Source organism: Indicator indicator, chromosome 1, assembly GCF_027791375.1.
Source record: "Indicator indicator isolate 239-I01 chromosome 1, UM_Iind_1.1, whole genome shotgun sequence".
Classification (NCBI taxonomy): Eukaryota; Metazoa; Chordata; class Aves; order Piciformes; family Indicatoridae; genus Indicator; species Indicator indicator.
Window position 1 is genome coordinate 117,162,627 of NC_072010.1, and position 22,043 is coordinate 117,184,669.

The following is a 22,043-nucleotide window of genomic DNA, read 5'->3' on the forward strand; positions in this document are numbered from 1 at the left end:
CAGCCACGGTGGACCTATTACACATTTAGAAAACACATACTACAATCAACAGTTTCAAATAGTTTGAGTTCCTTCTCAATGTTGGTATTTTAATATTTGGTCAATCCCTCTGATAACAACCCCCAAATCTCCTTTTATGGTAAATTCTATTAGACTGGATCATGCTGTTGATGGGTGAGCTAATCAAAATTAGGCTTAGCTGGTGATGAGATCAGCTGAGAGAGTGAAATTTTGTTCTTGTTTTCCTTTTGTTTACATGGTAACTGTCTCTTTCCATTTCCCATACAAATAAATGCCGTGTAGCATAGCTGAGATGTCCTGCCTTTCATTTGCCAGAAGTTGCTGATAATTGAATCACTTGAACCCTGAAATTGAGAGGCAAGACTTTTCAACAGAAAAAATATTAATGTGCTACAGGATGAACTTTGTGTTATGTCAAAAACACCCTGTCACACATACCTCCTAGAAGTAATTAGTTATTTTGTTTCTAAAGGAAATTTGATGAAGTTATCCAGATCATCAAAATTCACTATTTGAGTCACAGATATTTTTTTGCACCATCTCAATGTTTTTAAACATAACCTCAGCTGCAGCTTCTTTCTGTAGTATAGGAAAATAATTCAGACATCAAACTGATCATAAATCACCCTGTCAAACACTTTTTGAAAAAAAGAGGTTTTAAACTGATCCTTAAACATGCAAAAAACAAAATAAGTTTCATTTGTTTTCATAGCAGCTAATTGCATAATGTGATTTCACTTGAATGCAGAGAGCTGGAAAGAATAAACAAGTTTAATAAGGTGCTATGGGACTTGGCTTTATGGTGTGCATGTAGAAACTTGTTAAGGACAAACTGATTGATAAAAGCTTCTGGAGGGTGTTTACAACACCCAGCTGAAGCATCTATTGTGCAGGGAGCCATTTCCCTCCTCACTGATTGCACACAGTTGCCAGAGACTGTAACACAGGCCACTGTTTCTTTTTCTTTTGTCTCTCCTTTGTCTCATCTACCTGTGCCAGTACTGGCCTGCCCTTGTCACAATTGCATTCTGTATAAATTGTGGTGCTTAAAGAGTATAATAATCATGGCTGAAACAGTTCCATAACTATTATCAGTGTTGAATCAAATAGAATTCCTCTTGCAGTGGCTGTATCTTTGCATGCATGTGTATGTACACATAAATATGTATGCATGGATCTATATGCATGTGCTTATATGTGCATTTGTGTATGAATATAAACATGTATGCATATAAAAATAAATATATGTAATGGAAGAGATGATAAGAAAAAATCCTAAGCAAAACATTCATCTGCATTTACTATTCAGACTGATAGAATGATGAAAAGGGAAGGACAGAAGAGGACCTAAAAGTAAATTAGATTAAAAAGAGCTTTCTGCTTGGATAATCATCAGTGCTGTTTGTAGGAATGCAGAAAAGATTTTTCTAAGTGGGCACTGAGTTATCTACATCGCTCTTACCCTTTTGGGAAAACAATCCTCCCAATTTTATTTTTAGACAACTCTAGATTGAAAATCAGCCCATTTTGTTAGGGACTAGGTAGTTACATAATACAGGCACATGACTCTTCAAAATTCAAATGTTTGTTTTTTAAAAAAAGCTAGACCTCCCATTTTTGTACTTGGCACACCAGAAGAAAAGGGAATACCAGTGTTTTTGGAATTTGCCTTTGCCTCCTCTTCATCCTATCTCCTTCAGAGTGTGGGTTGGCATCATCTTAAAGGCAAAAACGTTCTGACTATTCCTTCTTTTCTCTGCCAGAAGGACCAGAGAATTACACAGAGTCCATTTTTCCAGGTCTACATTGCACTTGTGCCAAACGAAACTCGAGGTAATTTACTGAGCTTTCGCTGCTTTCTGTCACTTGCAGCAGCTCTTCAGAGTGTAAAACTGCCTTACCTATGCGATTTTTTTAGATGGACATATTGCTTTAATTGTGCACCATATGATAAATCCTTTCCTACTGGGATCTTGTTATCATAAAGATGATAGTTTTTGCCATAAGGATACACAGCATGAGCTTTTAACCTTGCTGCTGAGGAAACATACTTGCCATATCCTGGAGGAAGCATCAAATTCCAGCGCTGACATCAAGGTGATTTTCTCAGACTGATGATTAAGGGTCTAACTATCTGCTGCTGTTTATAAGGCCTCAGGGCTCATCATATAAACTTCTACAGTGCCTAAAGTTGTGTTAAGTATTCTTGTCCCTCTTACTTTTGACAGTACAAGGTCTATCAAACCCAGAATTTTTACAAGCGGGGAATGACATTTTTCCTCTTAGGTGTATGATTGCTTAGAATGAGGGGCATATAGGCAAAGCATTCATTTACTGTTGTCGTCAGGTGAGGCATGGAAGTTTTCTAGACAGTCCTACAGACTTTTCTGCCTTTGCCGTTGGGCCCTGATCCATGCCATCACCCAACTATCCATCCCATCAGATATCTGAGAAGAAAGGAACAGTGAACTAAATGAAAATGTGCCTGATGCAATCCTATTTAATTTGCCTTCTACTTTCTTCTACTTTTCAAAAAGTGTGCACATATTCTCTCTCTTTAAGCTGATGCAGCTGATGCACATAGTTGTATCAAAGGTACTGTCTTTTGGGGGGGACTGACCTACCTTTGACTCCCACCTTTCAATGCAAATTTGAGATACTAGTTCAGATCATGAGGATATGATAGAGAAATTCATTGCAAAGATAAAGAGTGATGGAATATGTGTGCAGATATATGTGTGCATCATTTTCCACCAGTCGTGGCTCACTGGAGAGGTCCCAGAAGATTGGAAACTGGCCAATGTGACACCCATCCACAAGAAGGGACGCACAGAAGAACCTGGGAACTACAGGCCTGTCAGCCTGACCTCAGTGCCAGGGAAAATCATGGAGCAGATTGTCTTGGGGGCAATCACTGCGCACCTGAAGGATGGCCAAGGAATCAGGCCCAGCCAACATGGATTTAGGAAGGGCAGGTCCTGCCTCACCAACCTGATCTCCTTCTATGATCAGGTGACCCACCTGGTGGACGTAGGAAAGGCTGTGGATGTAGTCTACCTGGACTTCAGCAAGGCCTTTGACACTGTCCCCCACAGCAAACTCCTGGCCAAGCTGTCAGCCTGTGGCTTGGACAGCAGCACTCTGCTGGGTTAGGAACTGGCTGGAGGGCAGAGCCCAGAGAGTGGTGGTGAATGGTGCCACATCCAGCTGGCAGCCTGTCACTAGTGGTGTCCCCCAGGGATCAGTGCTGGGACCCATCCTGTTCAATATCTTTATTGATGATCTGGATGAGGGGATTGAGTCCATCATCAGTAAATTTGCAGATGACACCAAGCTGGGAGCAGATGTTGATCTGTTAGAAGGTAGAAGGGCTCTGCAGAGGGACCTTGACAGGCTGGACAGATGGGCAGAGTCCAACATGATGGCATTCAACAAGTCCAAGTGCCGGGTGCTGCACTTCGGCCACAACAACCCCATGCAGAGCTACAGGCTGGGGTCAGAGTGGCTGGAGAGCAGCCAGGCAGAAAGGGACCTGCGGGTACTGGTTGACAGCCACCTGAACATGAGCCAGCAGTGTGCCCAGGTGGCCAAGAGAGCCAATGGCATCCTGGCCTGCATCAGGAATAGTGTGGCCAGCAGGAGCAGGGAGGTCATTGTACCCCTGTACACAGCACTGGTTAGGCCACACCTTGAGTACTGTGTCCAGTTCTGGGCCCCTCAGTTTAGGAAAGATGTTGAATTGCTGGAGCATGTCCAGAGAAGGGAAACGAGGCTGGTGAGAGGCCTTGAGCACAAGCCCTATGAGGAGAGGCTGAGGGAGCTGGGGCTGTTTAGCCTGAAGAGGAGGCTCAAGGGTGACCTCATTGCTGTCTACAACTACCTGAAGGGAAGTTGTAGCCAGGAGGGGGTTGGTCTCTTCTCCCAGGCAACCAGCAGCAGAACAAGAGGACACAGTCTCAAGCTGTGCCAGGGGAGGTATAGGCTGGAGGTGAGGAGAAAGTTCTTCACAGAGAGAGTGGTTGGCCCTTGGAATGTGCTGCCCAGGGAGGTGGTGGAGTCACCATCCCTGGAAGTGTTCAAGAGGGGATTGGACGTGGCACTTGGTGCCATGGTTTAGATAGTCATGAGGTTTAGGGTGACAGGTTGGACTCGATGATCTTTGAGGTCTCTTCCAGCCTTCTTGATTCTATGATTTCTATGATTTCTATGATTTGGAATTTGATAAATGAATATTAATCATGATGACAATCATGTTCTTATCATCCTGTAGTGGTAGCATTATCATTGCTATATCATTGTCATTTTCAGTAGCAAATAGCAAAGAAAATACTCTCTGCCCCAAAGCACTTGCAGTCCAAACATTGCAAAGAACAGGGTTATGTGCCTCCTTAACCAAAGGCAGATGTTTGACTTCAAGGAGGGAATTAAAATCTATTTTCACTAGAAAATTTTTCTCATGTGGAAGGTCAGCATGGGAGAAAGCATGCAGGAAGTTTCCCTACTGGCATTTGTGCTAATTAAGGGTGCAGAACAGATTCAGTAAATAACTCACTGTTTTCATAAGCCAATAAACATTTTGAAAAGCATCTCCTTCTGGGCTTTATCAGCTTTCAATACCTGGCAAAATGTGATTTGTATTTTTTTAGTTAAATAGAGTGCAATGATTTTAGATGGGATTTTTGTGGTCTGAAAACTGGAAGGAGAGAAAAAATCAAGACCATTGTTTTCCTTCTATTTTGCAGTGCATGACTATGTATTTCTCTTCACCCGAGAATGCCAAAACCTGGTGTGAAGTCTCTATGCATTCCAAACACCAAACATTCTTGACAGATCTCTCTCCTTTTTCCTAACTAGGTATGCAACAAAGACAATAAATTGATTCTTCTATGGATTACCAAGCCAGTGATACAACATAATCTTTATTCCAAAACAAGGATTTAGATTTAGATTTTTGTTGCCCTTTCAGCACTATGGTATTGTAGAGAAATTGCCAATGTTTGTCTCAGCAGTTGATGCTGTTAGGAGAGAGAAATGATTTTCTGAATACCTGAAAAAGCAGACTGTGCTGTCTAACTGAGGTAGGGGCTGCATGCAGGAGAGGGTGAAGAAAGAACATCAGTTTTCCTGTCATCAAAAGGCGAAATATCAGTGCTGAGAACTCTGATGAGATGGAGTCTGGTTCTTTCCCATTATAATGTGAAACTCATGTTCTAAAGGAGGCTACAAGGATGGAGGCTTCCTCCTGGCTGCACAGTCCCACAAAGATCCCCCTGTGAGAGACCTGTGGGCTAAAATTAGGCTTCCATTCTTTCATTACTAATTCACTGGTACTGTTAGAATAAATCCTGCTAGTCTGCTGGATAACACTGTGCAGTCTGGAGCTTTGCTCTCCTTTGTTTAAGCAAAAGCTTGAACTCAACAAATGCTTTAGGTGACAGTAGTGACTTGGTGGGTGAAAACATGGCAAATGTATGTGTCAAAATGCAGAGTCAAGCAGGATGCTAACAGCCTCCTGCTGAGTAATTTAAAGGACAGTTTAGCCATGTAGTGCCTTCTATGCAAATCTGAATATTTATTCAGACTTGGCTTGGTTCTGGCAGACACCTGGTGTGCAGAAGTTCTTACAAGTAGTTTGTAATCTTTATTTAGGGAAAGAGTATGAGCAAGGGCATGGAAAACCCATAGATCCTTTGATTTTAATGACACTGATGATTTAGTATCAACCTCAAATAATTTCATACCAACAGCTACACTTGACAGCAGGCCAGAATTTTCTCTGAAAAGTGTTTCCTCACTGCTTGCAGTGAGGTCTCTGAAACTACCAGCAAATCTTCTGTTTTTTCATATTCCCTCAGAGAGATAGATTTGGGTTCTTAACTTGTCTGCTCATTACCTTTTGGAGGAAAGATTCAAACTCTTATTCTTTTTCTTGCAGCACAAGTTTTACCTCAAACATGCACTCTATACTGGTCTTAATCATTTGATGCTTTAGTCATTTGGTGGTTTTCTGCCCACTTTAAAAGCTCCCTGCCTCTTTTGTACTTATAGTAGTCCAATGTTTGTCTGGGTTAATCATAATTACAGGTATTTATGGCAAGAAAAAAGTACGCCCCCACAAAACAATTTACTGCATTCCTTCTAAATAAATCTGTTCATGTGTTTGTGCCTTTTAACTGGGTTAAAATGTGGTGGTTTTCTTCTATACATTTCTTGAAGTCCTTTACCAGTATTCACACAACAGGAGCAGGGTACCATCACTTGCCTGGTCTGTATAGATCCCTTAGTCTATTGTTTCTACTTGCGAAGGCTTCCGCTGCTTCATAAGCTTCTTTGTTTTCAGTTGAGCTGGCTCAGGAGGACACAGAAATATGTAGATCTAGTGCATCAATAAAAGATCTTGCACAAATTGTGAACTTGGATTATAGATCAGCTTCTACCACAATTTAGAAAAATCTCTCATCAGAAATAGGTACTTGGGTCTGTGTGTATATCTCTTAGCTGGAAGTGGGCCAAATCATATACTGAGCAAGTGAAAAGTGGATTGTGTATTTTGGTTGGTTTATTTTGTGCTTTGGATCTGCTTAACAGAGGCAGGTTCCATACGTGTGCAAGAGATGGTTTCACAAGGGGAATTTCTGTGCATGCAACAGTCCTCTGTCCTTCCCAGCATGTCCTGGGTGTATGACAGATGGGTTTATGAGGGATAATAAATGAGAAATCATTCTTATTCTAAGGGGAGTGGTGAGTACCTTTAGTCAAAAATGGGTTACAGGCAGTGATGCTGGCATAAACCAGTGAAGACTGGCCACATCTGTGGGCTGGTCACTGGTGTTTGCAAGACCTTGCTATTCTGAGCACCATGGCATTGGATCAGCAAGAAAACTTGACATCAGTGTTGGCCCTGTGTTCCCAACTCTTTCCTGCAGGGACCTGATGGTCCAGCCAGCAAGGTAGAGCAAGGAGGGAGCTCTGGCTCCGTCACTAAATACTGATACAGTCCAGCTACAATAATCTTTGCTGAATGGGACCTTCAGGTGGACTTTGCCCTTGTGTACCCCATGGGGGCATGCTGAGCAGGAGACTGACTTTTCTTCCAAGTAAGCCTTCATAGCAAAGGGCAATCAATATCTACCATCTGGACTGCTCTCTTTCAAGAATCCCTGGTTGTAGAGTTAAGCAGCACAGTATGAAATATCTTATATGGGATTTACTTCCCTGCAGTAATGACAAATCATGAATGAGGCCTGATCAACAGTCTCATATGGTATCTAACTTGGTGCTAGAAATGGGACCATGCCATCAAAGCACTGGAGCAAACAAGAGCTTCTCTGTGCTGATATTGCACAGTGGAACTTGGTTGGAGGAGCAAGGCCAGGCAGAGGTTCAGCATGACCACCGCCTGACTCATATTTTTTCCTCCTGTTACCAATAAGAACTTTTCCCTCATGAGTCACTCTAAAACTGTTCATGTTCAGGAAAAAAAACAAAACTCAAAGATTTTCCTGAGGAACAGTTTGTTGGTGAGACAGAACAAATCACTGTATGCAGTCAGGAACTGTTCTGTCTGCACAGTTGAGCTAATTAACTCTTCAGGCTTTAGAGGAATGTTTTTTTACTGTCATTTGTGTATGTCCCTTTGTCTTTAATGCATTTTTCTCTGAAACACATCATTGAAATAAGCAAATGTTACTGTTGCACTTTTTGGATGTGCATCTGAAGCTCAGGGAAGAAAGTACCCTTCAAAAAATTGCCAGTTTATCTGTCCCCCATCCTAACATAGGCCTAGCATATGTTGGCAGAAAAGTACTTTTTCTGTTCTCCTTTTTTCTCAGGTAACTTAAGCAAAACCATATTTATGGTTTTGCAGCCATGGCTTTCACAAGGTGTGAAATACTTGGGTTTTCTGACCATGTGTCGTAGTTTAAAGAGCAGCTACACCATGCCCCCACCCCTCACTTTCATTGTGGTGGCAGATTTGACCTGTTTGACCTGCTTGTATCTGCACAAAAGATCTGTGGCAGAGGCAGGGAATTCAAGTTCCTTGAAATTCATAGATTCATAGAATGGGTTGGGTTGAAAGGGACCTTAAAGACCATCTAGTTCCAACCCCCCTGCCATGGGCAGGGACACCTTCCACTGGACCAGGTCGCTCAAGGCCTCATCCAACATGGCCTTGAACTCCTCCAGGGAGGTGGCATTCATGACCTCCCTCGGCAACCTGCTCCAATGTCTCACCACCCTCACTGTGAAGAATTTCTTCCTAATATCTAGTCTAAATCTACCCTCCTCAAGTTTAATGCCCTTCCCTCTCATACCATCACTACAAGCCCTTGTAAAAAGTTCCTTCCTGGCTTTCTTGTAGGCCCCTCTCAGGTACAGGAAGACCTCTGTAAGGTCTCCCTGGAGCCTTGTTTTCTCTAGGCTGAACAACCTCAGCTCTCCCAGCCTGTCCCCACAGAGGAGGTGCTCCAGCCTTCTGATTATCTTTGTGGCTGTCCTCTGGACAGCAGGTCAGTGTTCCTCTTATGCTGGGGGCACCAGAACTGGATGCAGTACTCCAAGTGGGGTCTCACAAGAGCAGAGTAGGGGAGGGGAGTTGTGGACTAGTGTGTTAACTCCGGGAGTCCAAGAGTTTATGAGAAGTTCAGTTCTCTGTGGGGAGTAGACTTTAATGTGTCCATTATATGTATTGGTTTTCAGAAGCTGGAATAAGTTTTCATCTTGATGACAGGAGTGATTTGTTTGCAAAAATGTTACTTCTGGCCATGTCAAGTTGTCGCTCTCTTCTAACACACTTCTGGCCTTGCTAACTGATTTAAGCCAGTTTTGACAGGTAGCTGCAGGCTCAAAGGCGATTAAGCTTCTGCAGACTTCACAAAGACCAGGCCTCTATCAGTGTCCCACTAAGGGAAAGAGTGGTTTGAGCTCAACCCTTGACAAATACCTGAAATGTCACTGCAAGGCCACTTTTGAGACTGCTCTGATAGTGAGACAAAATTAACATGGGAGTCACAGGCTCCAGGTAATGCAGTTTTGAGGCAGAAATCAGGTGGAAATCATGTCCATGTGAACAACTTCTCCCTTTTATTGGCAGCTAGTATCACAGTCTCACCTCCGTGTTCCTATGTGGATCGGTTTATTTCCACTTTGAGATCCTCAGGGTTGGTGGCACCTCCATTCATTCCCACAGTCCCACAGTGGCCATAGGCTGGGCCTTCTCAGACTGATGGGATTAATGAGATTGAAATGGTGGGAGTCTGGAAGAAGTGTCTGGGAGAGATATACTGACAACTGATTTTGAGAGATCAGGTTGACTGATTTAATGATTCTCAAGCTTCAGGTACTGTAGATCTACAGGAAGATGTGCTGGCTTCTGGAGCAGAGAACAGCTTTTGTGAGAATCTCTTGGAGCCCAACTGCATAATTCTGCTTCCTGCATGCAAACCACAGTGTTTTGAAATGCCATGACCATTTGGGGCAATTGAAATAGTGATTACCTCATAAAGAAAATAATGCAAAGCAAGAAAGAAGTGTTCCAGCAGCTGATGTTTCTGTGTGAAATTCCTAGCCTAAAGAAGATCACGATCTTCTAAGTGATTAATCAAATCAAAAGTGAATCTGTCTAAAGAAATAAATGCTCAAAAGGTACAAGGAGAAAGCCTTCTTCTGAAAGCCACAATATTCCAGTTACGGATAGTACTGTCTAGGAGAGTCAAATCTCATTTCCAAAAATTTGATTCTTGATCCTATAAATTACCCATTAATGGATTTTGACATGTCTTTTATTGGCACAGTCCTTTTTTGGTATAAATTGCATACTTCAGATCAATTCAGACATTACAAATGTAACTACAGAAAATGTAAACAGCAGAGCCAGGAGTGCTGACTAGCTCCAGATGGCTGGGCCAGGAGGACTGTGATTAGCTCCTTCCAGAGTAGAGTCCAGCTCACTACTAGCACAACACAGCCAGGACTTTTATTCCACTAAATGTTTCCTTCTCTGTGCCTCTCTTCATTGACCTTCTTCACTACCAAAGCAAGTGTGAGCAAATGTTTTTTACTAGGGTCCTAAGATAACACCTAGTTGAAAGGAATAAGAAAAAAAAAAAAAAAGACCAAAAGTTTTTCAGTGAAATACAACAATCCTTACAAAAAATGCATTTAACCAGCCATGCATGTACAGGTGATCAGTTTTCTGAAATACTGGATGGATCTATATTTGTGTATTGACCTGTGCTGAGTAAGTGCAACTCAGTTCAGTGGCTGCAGTAATATGAAGAGCACATGCTACTGCCTGGGGTGCTGGGCATCATCTTACTGTAGTTAATGCAGTCCAAGAAGTATGTGTGGAAGACGTGAAAAAGGTTGTATAGGCCATAGGGCACGTGTTTAATTGTCTGAGTGGTCTCTTCTAGTATCTGCATTTCTAAAAAAGTAATTCGCTGTGTGCCTAAAGGATTCTAACTGAAGAAACAATTTGGAGATGAATCAGGATCACAAAGAAGTGGAAATTAGAAGGTAAATCCTGAAATACATATGATCCACTACTTGTTTAGGTTAAACACCTACTGACTTGGCTTACAGTTTTGTTTGAAAAGAAGGTTCTGCATAATTTGTATTTAGGAACCCTTTCATTCACTGCTGCAATAAAGTGACGACTCACTATTAGTTACCCTGCTCTGAACACAGGCCTGCTACAACTTCCAGACATAAGACTGAGCTGTAAATGCAAAGTTTTATCTATGTTTTTCAGCAGTCCTGAAAATGAGTGCATATATTTAAATCTTTGAGAACAAGAATGTTGGTCCTTTACTGCAATTTGGATGATCTTCAGTCATAGAAGTGCTCGGTGGTGAAGATGGTGAGATTGAATTCCAGGGTGCAAAAAATCTTAGGGTATATTTAGGATTGTAAGTGGAAGACCTCAGATGCAATCCAATTTGAAATTACCTATATTTGACTTTGGCCAGGACATATAAATAATTTTTTTTGGTGAGTGCTAGCTGAAAAATTGCAATCAAGATATTTTTTTTTCCAGAAAGTTTAGATTGTTGGAAAAAAAAAAAGTTAGGAATGAAAATATGGAAGATTGATGCCACTGACTCAAGTCCTTTTAATTTTTTTTAATTTTCTTTTTTTAAAGTTTGGGTTTTAAAAAAATTATTTAATTAATTTATTTATTTATTAGTGGGATGTTTAAGTCAAATGGCATCCTCTGTACAGCCTACAGTCAGGGTCTCCCTAATGCCTGCCTGTGCTGACAGATGTAAATGGTGCACCTGGAGGGTACAGCCTGATCAGCTATCCTGGTGAAGAGGTACTAAGGTACAGTTTCTCCTTTGACATAGCAGAAATACTTCCAAACCAAAATACATTTTCGTTTAGGGGGACTTTTTTTTTCAATTGAGATCTCCTCTACCCATTTTCCTATTTTAATAAAAGCATTTTTCAGTTTGGACAAGCCTTAGTATTCCTTTCTTCTTCTTTTTTCCTTTTCTTATTTTTCTCTCCCTTTTTTTTTTTTTATCCCTGATAATCTTGCTGTTTTATTTTCCAAGCCGTAAGACCAGCTCACAAGTGCCGCAAAACTACATGGAGCTCTGGCTCTGTACTCTGCCAGAAGGTCTGAGCCATCCTGCAACTCCCCTTTGGCCCCACATGTTCCAGGGCCCCAGCTCTCCTGCTTATTAGTGCCAACATTATTTTACAGAAGCAATGTTACTGGTATTCTGAACGTATGCAGATGAGGGAGCATGTAGTTTCAGTTCCCTTACATCTGGCTTTTTCATCCACTGAAATTGTCTATGGTCTGCTGCCTCAGCTCCAAACACTGTACCTGTGATATTCCACACTTTAGTGTCAGCCCCCCAATAGCAAATAATACTGTGTTTACTCATTTTCTTTGCATGAACCAAGTGATATTGAGCTGAATTTCTTGTCCTGCATCGTAAACCTGCAGGCACAGCTATCCTGGGGACATATCTTCAAGATATACAGAATGAAGAGAAATGGATTTTGGTTTTTCACGTCTCCTGCCTAATAATGTTCTTGTTTGCCTAGCACTACTATGGTTTATGTGATGCTGAAATTGCAAAGAAATGAGGAGCACAGTAAAAACAGATAGTGAAACAGATTAAATTCAGGAAAAATAATTGAAATAGATGTTTGTTTTTACTCTTTGTTTACAAGGTACAGAATTAAAGACCTGCAAAGTTGTATTGCCTGATATGTGGACAGAAACAAAATTCAAGATACATAAACCTGACATTCAATGAATGTAAATCTGGCTCCAAGATGTCAGATGTTCAAAGTGTAAGAGGGAATAAGTCTTCAGAAGGATAAACACAGACTACATCAGGAATTTTGAAATGCCTTTTTCTTTGAGACAGATAGGGGCAAGGGAGCCAAGCTGAGCAGTCAGAAGAGGCAGGTTCCCTGGGGAGAGTGCAAAGGAGAGAGAACTGGCAAAATTCCCACTGGAGCCTCTTTGTTTCTGTTGCCAGTAGTTATCACACACACCTGCCAAAGATAAAAAAACTAGAGCACCTTTTTCCCTAATCCAAAAGGCTACATGTAAGGAAGATCACGCTCCACCACCTAGGAAGTGAAGTGATAAGAAGGGCTTATCCAGGATGGGCAATATGATGGCCAGGATCACTCTTATTTCTGTTCTTATCCTCTGGGCAGCTACACAACAGGGAAGAGGAAGTGAAATTACAGGTGAGTGATGCAAACCCATTGAGAGGACCGTGGCTGTTATGTAGGACAACGTAGTTAGGATGTGGAATAACTCTTTATTTTAAATAAACCAGCCAATGTGGCCACTCTCTGGAGAAGTGCCAATGTCTTGGTGACCATTTGAAAAGGCTCTCTTGATAATTAAAGAAAATCTAATCCATACAAAATACTTTTGTCTCCAAATCTTTATCCCTTGTAATTTCCTTTGAAGCAGAAATTAATTTACTGACTTGCTTCTTTCTGTTCAGAAATATGCAAGTTTTTATGAAAACTGTCTTTGAAAGCAACTTTTGGAGGAAATTGTGCTGCAAGGTACCTGCCAGATTCCTTGAAATGCATAAAAAGAAGCTGTAGAAGACATGTTATGGGGTGTATAGACATGTATGTCTATGTTATGGGGTGTAACTTGGAAAAACCTAACCCAGTTGCTAGATTGTAACTACTAAATTAAATCCTAATTTGCTCCTAATTTCCATCTGATTTATTCAGATGAAAAAAGATTGTGATTTTTGTCTGCTCTTTATTGCATTTTTTTACTTAAGTGGTTTTGCAAGTCTCAGTTAAAATACAAACTGTATTTCTTAAATCCTTGAAGACTTTTATTGTGTAAAAGTCACAACTTAAAAAGAGGTTTCTACAGATTGAGGGTCAGAAAAATCTAAATTGTAGTGCAATTTAAAGTCGATTGTATTGACTTGCAGAAGGATGATCAGAGGGCTGGGGCTCCTCTCCTATGAGGACAGTCTGAGAGAGTTGGGGTGGTTCAGTTTGGAGAAGGGAAGGCTCTGAGGAAACCTTATTGTGGCCTTCCAGTATCTGAAGGGGGCCTGCAAGAAAGCTGGGGAGGGACTTTTTAGGGTGTCAGGTAGTGATAGGGCTAGGGGGAATGGATCCAAGCTAGAAGAGGGGAGGTTTAGGTTAGACATTAGGATGAAGTTCTTCACCATAAAGGTAGTGAGACACTGGAACAGGCTGTCCAGGGAGCTGGTGGAAGCCCCATCCCTGGATGTTTTTAAGGCCAGGCTGGATATGGCTCTGGGCAACCTGAGGAAAATCAAGCCCTCAATAATTTTTTTTTTGGAGCTTTTGCCTTTTAAAGTTGAATTTGAATCTGCCTTTTGCAAACCTGTTCCAATAGATTACTTTTAAGGCTGTGTCAAGACAAAAAAGGGGCTTGTCTTTGGCTCTTGCTGTTCTCCAGTCAGAAAAGATTCTGCAGCCCCCATCTCACCGTACCTTTTCTGTCACTTGAGCAGTGAAGTGTCCAGAATTGCAGTTAAGTCTGTGCCATAAATGTTATCAAGCATTTTTTTATTGCTGATGACTTGATCATATTTTCAGTTTGGATCTGAGTTTGACCTTGAGTTACAACCAGCCTGGTCCTACACAGACTTTCCTCTCGGCCTTTCCTCTGGGTATTTATTTCTATTAATATAGTATTTTCTTCAATTGTTTCTGCTCCTGCTTGACATAATAAAATTTTTGCTTTCCCTGATAGTGGTGAGAGCTGGTGGTTGCTAAGATAAACTCCAGAGATGATAGGCATGACATAGCCCTACAGTCAGGAGACTCACCTTCTACTGCTTTGTGATTGACTTCAGTTTTGTGTTGCTGGAAACAACAGCCAGTGCATTTTAATTCCATTTGATAGTGCCATAATCCCATAGATGGAGGTAATGAGAACAGAAAGCCAATTTGCTTAAGAGCCAAAATTGATCTAAGTCACATTGCTCAGCAGGGGAAGCTGCTGTCAGCAAATAATTGTGAGTGTCAAAGCTTATTTTAAACTGTATGGAAGTGATGGATGATAGTAAGGTTGATGGTGCAGCACCTTTCCCTGTCACTTTCAGTCTAACTTCTTCTAGAGAGGGTGTCTTTTTGTACCAGCATAGCCATTTCTTAAACCTTCTCTTTAGGCTTTGGCAGTCTCATTCTATACCTAATATCAATGTTTAAGTATGAAATATGATTTCATATCTAACAGCTGTAGTTACTAATTATAAACTGTCTAATTCTATACCATTTTATTCTCAGTTTCATACCTGTATTTCTGTTGCACATTGCTGTAGAGCCTAAGCCAGCTCAGCTGACTCTGGAATTTTCAGCTTTCCATTGCTATGTCCTCACTGCAGCCGCAGCTCTGCACAGATGACATGAATCTTCAGTGTTCTCATTACTTGGTTATTCTCTTCCAGTCCCTGCTTTGCTCTAGCCATGCCCATACGTGAGCTCTGGAGAAATGGAGGGATCAGAGTGACAAGAAACCAGGCTGAGCTCTTCTTCCTTGTCTGTCCTACACTTTTCTAACATAATTTTATGCTATAGCACTATGATTTCTTACTACAATAGTTTCTTTTTCTCATCTTCATAGAACAAAATTTGACCTGCTCCTTCCACCTTCCCTAATCACCATCAGATGTTCATTTTCTCCAGATAAGGGCTAGGTCCCAAATGATTTAGATATTCTTTCCGTTCCACTTTGGGTATTTAAACATTCAGGTCCCAAAATAAAGAGGAAAAAAATATTTATCCTTATTAAAGTTTCTTTTGCTTTGTCTAAAGGATGGTATAAGCATTTTAATTCTGTCCCATCTATTTCCCAAATGGCACACAGAATGGCTCAGCCTCTCTGGCTTCTCTAACATCCCATGATGTCTGTGACATGAATGCAGGTTGCTTGCTGCTAATTCTTACACTCCATCTGGTTTGGTTGCTGTTGTTGTGTGGGTTTCTTTGTTGTTGGTTGTTTTGTTGGTTTTTTGGTCTTGTTTGTTTTCCCCTGATCCTTCTCAAGTGTTTCAGTTTGAAGCATGTAACAAGTTTGCTTCTCATCATTTTTGGTTTCAGAACTCCAGAAACTGACTCCCATTCCCAGACCTGGGTGAAATTACGTAGTTAATTAACTTATCACTGACTTCATTTATACTGAAGTGAGCGAACCACTGCAGCTCTCAAAGGGCCTGGTCTATTATGATCTGCTACAAATGCAGACAGGCAACATAAAAGCATCGAGAATACCTTTTGTGTCAGATACCTGGAAGTCCTTCCCAGTGACCAACAAGTACCCAGTTTTAGCCTAGAGCAGTGTCTGAAGGATGTGTTTTCCAGACATCTACTGTGACTCATTTGCCCATGAGTTCCTCACCCTACATTCCCTTTATAGTTAGAGGAGACAGATGAACGCTTTGGCAGCATGAGCCTGGAGTGCTTGCATGACTCTGCCCTGGAAGTGCCTGTTCTGCTTTACTGTTAATTTCTATTAACATATTAATTTCCTTTATACTTCCTTGTGTCAAATTGCCTTTTCTGCTTTGCACCTGAAGTCACTGAGAACTCTACATTTTCTGCCAGTCTGCATTCTTTCATGACCGAAATGATGCCTATGACAAGCAGTCACTACCAATTCTTTCTTCTGTCTGTTTTCTGATGTGAAACTTACCTAACATCAGCCTTCCTGGAAATCATTAATCTGTGTTGATTCTGTCATTGCTTTCTCATAATGTTATTTTTAACTAGGTCCTGCAGGGAACTTATGCTCTGGAGTGACAAGTTAGTTCTGATCTCCTTATTTTCTGTTTTTCTTTTGTTTTGTTTTTATTTGCTTCCCTAGAAAAGGGCCTCTCTTTGCTAGGGTACCATCTGTGCAACTATAGCCTGACCAAAAATGTGTTTAAAATGGTTGCCTACCAAAAGTCCTATGAGAAAAGCACTTCCTGTGGAGGATGGATACCATGGATGGTGTGTCCCCGAACGTATTATAAAACACAGTATCATACGGTTGAAGTCCCTGAAACCATCACTTTTACTGATTGCTGTGAAGGATATGAGCAAGTTGGACTCTACTGCTCTTTAGGTAAGTTTTAGTCAGATTGATAGTTGAAATAAATGCTTCTGATGGAAGAAGTCTCACTTAAAATGTAAAGACTTAATTCAGTTCTGTGTATTAGGTTCCTGTACACTGAAATCAGTAAGCCTGCAAAAATCTGTGGTGAATTTGGTCCAACATGAAAGCCTAATGTTCCTAATTATTGCTGTTTGTCACTCCTCGTCACACACTCACTGAAGTTCCAGAAGAGCATGAAGAAGCAACCTGCTTCCTACCCCTGCAAGGGCTCATTACTGGTCCCAATTTAGGCTGATAGCTGTGGCCAAGTGCAGTCGCTCGTGCAGCCTTGCCTGGTGCTGTCTATTCTGAACATGTTTGCATTTACAGTGGGAGCCTTCTTCTCAAAAGTATTCAGGATGCACTTAGGATACCATCTCCTTTGATTTTGAGCAGGGTCAGTTCCAGTTTTAACACCAGTTTTGGTGTTAAAACACCCTGTGGCCTCAGGACAAGTTGGCACTGACTTTCCAATCAAAACTACATCAAGGGGCCTTTTTCTCATGGCTTCCTTGGTTGCTTAGGGCTATGTTGGACAACTAGAAACTGGTGAACCTTTTGCTGGATCTGATCTAACTTCTGAGTTTTAACAAGTCTCTGCTTGAGAAGACTTAATCATCTGACTCAAGACGGAAGCTTTTTTCCCTTTCCACATCAGGGTTACCAGTTGATAAAAAGAAATCGCTCATTTTTAGCAGAACTGAAGTCATAGGTGGAAGAGATTTCCTTGGGAAAAAGGAACATTTTTATCTTCTTTTCACGGACAGAGTCACATACTTTAAAAATGAACAGATTAGCTAGGCCAGCATTGAACTGTTTCAGCATCCAGAAAAGCCCTGGAGGATGTAAGTTTGTCTTCTGTTTTCGGTATGACATTTCATTTTCTCCATTTCCCCTTTTCAAGTTATCATCCTGGCAATTTACATAGTCTCAACACTGTAACAAAAGAATGAAAAAGAAAGGTCCTGTTGCAGCCCTGGCCCTTGCTTTGGGTCATAAGACTTGGATGACTCAGCTATATAGGAATGTCCCTGAACCTGCTCCTGCATCGGATCATGTAACGTGACATGAGGGCGTATGAGCCATATGTCTTGTCATGGGATCTGTAAAGAATATTGTGTTCATCCTACTTATAAGTTGCTTCAGAGCACTGGAAAATGAACCTCTACATAATTTTTGCAAGATTTTTTTTCAATGGTTACTAGTAGAATATTGTGTCTAGCAGGAAAATTAATTTAACAGAAAGACAGGGACACACAAGTGGTCATTGTGTTTTACTTATTTTTAAAATGGCTTGCTAGAGAAGAGAAATGAAGGCATAATTAGATGCACATCATTCTTCATTTATTATATCCTGACATTTTTGGCTCTCTGGCAGTTGTGAGTGTCAGCCAGGGCAAAATTAATCAGCAGGTTACGATATGTCCAAGGCAGTCTTGTGAGACTAGCAAAGGACCTACTGTTGATCATCTGAATTTTCCAGTGCATCAAGTTACTGTTGAAAAGTTACTTCAGTAAGGTCTTTTTGATATACATGCATGTGCATCCATGTGTGCACATGTGTATCAAATGACAAGACTGAGAAGCAATCAGAGGAAATAGCTTTTTAATTCTGTAGTGCAAAGAAAGAATATGTCAGCTAAATGTTGAAAAGTCACTAGCTGGTTATGGTTGTTTCTATTTGCACAAGAAACTCTATGAGTAAACAGGATTTTCAGGGTGTTTCAGATCTTCTGAGAATCAAGATCATCTTCTTGGGTGTTACCCTGGTAACACTCGAAATATTTTTTCCCAGTATAATTCTATGCCTTTTAAAAGCATCTCTAGGGATATTTTAGGCTTAGATGCTGTTGATGAGCTTATTTCATCTAGCATTAACAATTTTGTAAAACTCCTGTAATGCTTAGCTGCAGAATTCCTGCTCTGCCCTTGACACATTTTTGATGGGCATGCTACGCAGGTTTGTCCATGAAATACTGTGGTCGCCTTGACTCTTTTTCTTTTTCTGTCAAAGTCAGTTTGGGAATATTTTAAATCATAAGAAGATTTGTATAGCTTCTAGGTGATTTCTGTGTTTACATTATTCCAACATCTTTGCTTCTCAGGGCATTAGTCATAAATTGTATGAATGGTAATGCACTGTCTAGACATAGTCTTAAATAAATGATGAGAAGAGAAACTGGAACTGCTGAAATTACTGCACAGCATGCTGTTGAACTACTGTTATTTTCTTCTTGATGTTATCCATACTGGCACGCTCTCCATCCTGCTAGGAACAGAAAGGCCTCCATGACCTTTCACAGCAACCTGCTGCTCTTGGACACTCCCTTGCCTTTTCTTCAGAGAAGGAAATATTTACCTCTGCCTGGGATATGACAGGTCCCATTTTTCTTATTTCTTTACTGTTGGGAAAAAAAATGTCCAGATCATTAGTCAAGTTACTCTGGTAATTCTCTCTAGTTGCCCATCAATCCATTAGCGTAGTATTAAACACGCACACACTACTACTTTGAAATTTTTTAAAACAAAAATTGAAAAGTTAGGTACCTAAAAGTTAGGAAGTGCTAGAACTAATTCTGAAGGTAGAATGAAATAAAATGACCTTTGCTTCTTCTCTTTGTGCTTAGACTTGCAGATTAGTAAAGTCATTTAATTACCTGATATGGCACTGCCTTGTCCCAAGGACCATGTTTCCCTGTGGTGCTCAGGGACTATGGAGCTCCCCAGCAGCACATCATCCTAGTCTCTGCATTCAGTATATGGTTCAGTGCTGTACTGAGCCCCTTTCAGAACAGAGAATTATTTATCACCTCATAAGGTAAATCCTGGGGTGATTCACAGACAGCAATTTGTCTTCCTGAAGCCTGTGGGAAGGGAGGGAGGTTCTCTGTCTTACACAACTGGGCAACTGAGCTACAGAGAAACTGCAATCAAGTAATTTTGTGTGCCCACTCTCAGTCACCTAGGGTGTGGTTTAAATTTTCCCCCAGGTTTATTTTGATTTTCAGAATGCTTAACACTGCCTTTAACCACTTGTGTGGCTGGAAATGCAAAGCCTCAGATCCTTGATGGTAACTGTGAGTGGTCCTCTGATTGTTAAGCAGATCTCAGAGCTGCAGGTCAGGTTCCCAAGCCTATGAAACCCTCAGCTCTGAAAGGTTGTTGTGCATTTGTTGTACAAAACTGTACTTGCAGGAATTTTTTTTTTAGGTAGAGGCCAGTTCTACAGACAGGGTCCAGTTCTACAGGTTAGTTTCCATTTGCATGAATCAATGGTATGGTTACTTCTCCAGGTGACTGGTTTGTGGCCCACCTTCTACCTTACTACATAAGATGAAACCAGAGTCATATCTGAGCTGCAGGCTCACCACAGGTCCCTGATGGTTCTCCACCAATTGTCAGTGTGAGCACTGGTGGGGCAGAGCATAGCCACATTGAGGTGCTGCTGGCAGGATGAACTCATTGGAAGTGGTAGTGGCTAAATTTCATTAAATTTCTTCTGAGTGTACACAGACTGCTTTTGTGTTTCAGATGCCATCTTCACCCATTGTGCAATGGCTGCCCCCTTGACAAATTTCAGCCCATGGCTCCTGAATATGTTCTAGTGAATTATATGTCTTTGCATACAAAAGGGTGTTAAATATTTGTCAGATGCTGAATTAGCGCACCCTGATGCTGCTCCCCATCCCAATTAACCCCTGGACAGGCAATCAGGATGTTGCAGGTTAAGTCTAGCAGTGCTCAAAGACCTCAGAACCAAGGTCGTATGATGGAAACTGCCAGTCTGCCATTTTAACAGGCTTTGCCAGGAGCTTCTTCTATACTCTCATAGATTTGTCTCCAACTTCTGATGCTTGAGATAAATGCAGAGATTTGGTCCCTGGCTGTGCTTCACTCTCTACATGAAACTTGGCCTCTCCAGATGGAGAGAGAGAGATAAAGGGGAGTTACATCTGAGGTAACGTTGTCCTTCAGCATCTGTCTCCTGGGAGATCCTACACCCTGCAGTCAACAGCAGACCAGGCAGCTCTCATGTGGGCAGGCTGGTAATGGAGCTTTTGTTGCTAAGCACTGGGTGCTGCCTCTCTCCTTCTGTATGTTTGTGCAAATAACAGTGGGGAAAAGCCTGTGCTTTATCCACCTGACAGTGCAGCTGGCTGGCTTGCTCCACAGTGCTGACAGTGTTGCTTAGTAGGTGACTGTCCCCAAGGCAATTGAAGTGGAGAGCATAAATCAAATTTTCTAAGTGCGTCTGGTGCAATTAGGCCAGCAAGACTATGTAAGGGATTGCAGTTAGTGCTGGTGAGGCTTCACCTAGATACTGCGCTTGGCTTTGGGCCACTCACTACAAGAAAGACATTGAGGTGTGGAAACATGTCCAAAGAATGGCAACAAAGTTGTCCAAGGGTCTAAATCACAAGTCTTGTGAGGAACAGCTGAGGGAACTGGGGCTGTTTATCCTGGAGAAGACGAGGCTCAGGTGAGACCTGAATGGAGGTCTCTTTTCCCAAGTAAAAAGTAAAAAGATGAGAAGAAATGACCTCGAGTTGTGCTGGGGGTGAGGGTGTAGATTGGATATGAGTTACAAATTCTTCACTGAAAGTGTTGTCAAGCACTGGAACAAGCTGCCCAGGGAAGTGGGGGAGTCACCAAGAAAAGGCACATTTTCTGTTTTGCAGTACTTCAATGTCTCCACATTCAGAAACAAATGACAGATAGATTGATCAATTGATTGATCTATCTACTCAACCATCCATCCATCTATCATTATTAATGGATAAGTATAAATTCAAAATTTCGGTAACAGAAATGTCTTGAATGACAGAAAAGTCTGAGAACATTTGCACTTTTGAAATGAGATAATGGTATGTTGGGCTGCTATTTTCTCCACATGGAAACCTCAGAACAGATGAGCTTCTATAATGAGGAGGAGGTGTTTGCTATAAATTAAATAGCACAATTTAATGGAAACAATTTTCTGTATTTTTGTTCTCAAAAATGTTTTTATTACTTAGCACTTAATAGATCCAGTGTATTTGCCTCAAGACCTGGTATTTGTCCAGTGGATATTATGGAAACATCTGATTATCCTTGTACGTTTGATACTGAATGTCCAGGGCTTAAAAAATGCTGCAACTCATCCAAAGGAGCAGGCTGTGTGGATCCAGTGCCAGAGGGTATGTTACTGATAAATTCAAGACTGCTTCCAATAGAAATATACTTATTTTTTTCCTTCTGAGGCAGAAAAACTGTTAGCATAGCTCTCCATTAAAAAACAAACAAACAAAACCCCCAGGAATCTGCCATGAATCAATTCCAGAACATTCAGCTTTAGTACTTGCACCAGTGAGTACTGAACCAGGGTGCTGTAAGTCCAGTGGGCCTTGCTCAAGTTCTTGTC

General features: G+C 41.3%; 1 protein-coding gene across 1 annotated transcript in view; it reads left to right on the forward strand.

The window, feature by feature from the left end:
- Positions 1-22,043, forward strand: part of UMODL1 (uromodulin like 1) — a 72,785-nt gene that overhangs the window by 9,903 nt on the left and 40,839 nt on the right. The window contains exon 2 of the mRNA XM_054394522.1: positions 16,370-16,612. Coding sequence (XP_054250497.1) covers positions 16,370-16,612 — 243 coding nt within the window. The remainder of the gene's footprint in view (positions 1-16,369; positions 16,613-22,043) is intronic.